Source organism: Mandrillus leucophaeus, unplaced genomic scaffold (genome assembly GCF_000951045.1).
Source record: "Mandrillus leucophaeus isolate KB7577 unplaced genomic scaffold, Mleu.le_1.0 Scaffold80, whole genome shotgun sequence".
NCBI lineage: Eukaryota > Metazoa > Chordata > Mammalia > Primates > Cercopithecidae > Mandrillus > Mandrillus leucophaeus.
The window spans coordinates 5,570,134-5,572,720 of record NW_012108697.1 but is presented as its reverse complement, the minus strand read 5'-3'; the positions used below and the strand labels follow the sequence as shown (position 1 = coordinate 5,572,720).

Below are 2,587 nucleotides of genomic sequence, written 5' to 3'. Positions count from 1 at the left end.
CCATTAAAATGAGAACATCCTATAAACACATGCCTAGTTTGCCCTTTAAGATCCAATTTCTTCTAATGGAAGGAATACTTAAGGATTTACTGAAACCTTCCTCTCACACTCAATATTCTCTTCCATGGCAATGCTGTGTGCAAGTTTAATCACTGTTAAGTGCTGACAGCTAAAGAGCTTACCCTTTTGTTAACACACCCTGGAGATTTTAAAAACACTTTATTTAATAAAAGTTAAACATACAAAACTGAAATAATACACATCCTAAAAATTACCTTCTTCCATTAATAGGAAGACCCTTTTCTATGCATGTATTTGGCTTAAACTCAACTCAGGATAACTGTGATGTTCATTTACACCAACAAATGCAGACAACTTGATCTAATTAACAAAAATTACAAACAGCTAAATGAACATAATATACAGGGAAATTATGGTCAGATTAATGCACAAGAAATACAAGAAATTTTTAATGATGAAACATTCAGTACTCTTGTTCATTAATTTAGCCTTGTGTTTTTACAAAAATAGTATCTACACTGTATACAGGGCTATACATCAGCTTTTTGTTCTCCCATATAAACATTACACATCCAAAACATGGTACCACTGCCGTAAATGAAAAAAACAAAAAACAGGAAAAAAGCAAACATACAAAAAACAAAAACACCTTAGAAAAGGGAGCTCATCCTAAGGTTTCTTACATAGAACTAAGAGTACATAAAAATAAAACACATCAATTTTAGAGATGGCCTAATAGGCCTAGGATACAAGTTTTTGAGGAAAAACCTCAAAACAAACTTTGCCATTTACAAATTAACCTATCTTTAGGCTTAACTGAACGACAGCTAAGTTTTAAAGTTGAAAATAAGAAAAATGAAAGGATCTCTTTAGCAGGTTGGTGTTTTTGCCTTGGTGTTCCAATGAATTGCCAGAATATGTGTCAAGTTCAAAGCATCTGAAAATTTCAAGTTACAACTTACAAAAAGTACATACCATAGGTTAAGTAGGCGCCTGATATTAGGAAGATCAATAATTCATCTAAGTGCTGTATGAAACAGCATCTACAAAAGTTGCTTTATTCAACAAACTTTGAGGGAACCGTGGTACTGATAATGAGAAAAGTTAAACAAATAGCAGTTATCAAATGCAATTTCTTCATGTTTCATTCTACTGAAGTCAACCAATGACGACAATGGTATCTTGCTTACTCATCTAACAAATAATTTACCTTTAGAAAAATATAAGGATAAAAAGGTAAATGTAAAGCCCTGCAGAGATGAAATCCAACAGTTTTTCTGATTATTGAGGCATCAAATGCCTGACATTGTATTTAGAGGTATCTTGATATTGTGTCATAGGTTTATCGGCAATTCCACAAGTTCCTACTCCAACTTTGCCAGTCACACTCTCAGGTGAAGCAAAAATACTCCTCTTTACCTAGGGGAAAGAAAACAGAAACCATTCCTATTAGTATTGGAAAAAATAAAAAATTTCAAATTTTAAGTAATGTTAAAATATATTCTGGTTTTAATGTTTAAAAGAAGAAAAGCATATTGCCTTTGTTCAGTGTTAAAAAATGGGTACAGAAGTGGTCCCATGCTGGAAGCCATTTACTCTTAACTTCTAAGTTGAGGAAAATATCATTAGACACTAATACTCATAACACTTGCTTTCTGATACCTCAAAATTTTAGTTTTGAAAACTCAAATCCTAACTTCAGCTGTGAGCGAGCCATTTTAGCATGATTAAAGCTCTGGCTATATTGCGGTTTACTGTGGGGCCTGTTATGATATCTAAATTGTGAAGTCCCTTGGCCTTTATTTGTCACAAAATAAACATCTTTATGAAAAGGACGCACTTCTTTCCAGAAGCCATGTCCATCAATGGAAGGGCTACCTTGATGGGAGTGACGAGTAATACATGGGTGAAAGTCAGGCTATCCTTATTCTCAACTTCCTATATGAATGCTACAGTTTTTTTCTACCCAACACACACTCAGAAAGATAAGTGTATCAAGGGAAACTGAATGTACTTTTAAATAAAGTCTACCCCCTAATGCCCAGCATGAAGGCATGTTAATAAAGCAGGTAGAGTTAAGCACACTGCCTCCAAGTAGCAACCATTTTTTTAAATATTAGTTTATTAAAGGAAAAGAACATAGACCTTTTGTAATTCCTGATATAAATTCTCTCATTTGTAATATTTTTGTGCAGAGACGATGGCTAACATTTTTCAATAAGCTAAATTGAGCATCAACAAGGATTCTGAATGCAAAATCTGAGTTAATCATACTTTAAAAAAATCTACATACTTCTCTTTTCATTTTAAAGTTAGTAAGTCACATTTCTCAAATTTACAAAGTGTCATAAAAAGATTTACCAACCTGGCCTTTTTTGTTTTTGGAATAGGCTCTGTTGTTGAATTGTTGCCATTTCACTTTCTGGTCCTCTCTTTCTTGCTCAAGTTCTTTTATTCTCTGAGCTACATAAAACTAAGAGTACATAAAAATAAAACACATCAATTTTAGAGATGGCCTAATAGGCCTAGGATACAAGTTTTTGAGGAAAAACCTCAAAACAAACTT

General features: G+C 33.1%; 1 protein-coding gene across 1 annotated transcript in view; it reads right to left on the bottom strand.

The window, feature by feature from the left end:
• Positions 1-202: 202 nt before the first annotated feature.
• SMNDC1 (survival motor neuron domain containing 1) overlaps positions 203-2,587 on the bottom strand; it is a 16,876-nt gene continuing 14,491 nt past the window's right edge. The window contains exons 5-6 of the mRNA XM_011967571.1: positions 2,387-2,494; positions 203-1,440 (exon numbers count right to left, since the gene is read on the bottom strand). Coding sequence (XP_011822961.1) covers positions 1,303-1,440; positions 2,387-2,494 — 246 coding nt within the window. The 3' untranslated portion in view covers positions 203-1,302. The remainder of the gene's footprint in view (positions 1,441-2,386; positions 2,495-2,587) is intronic.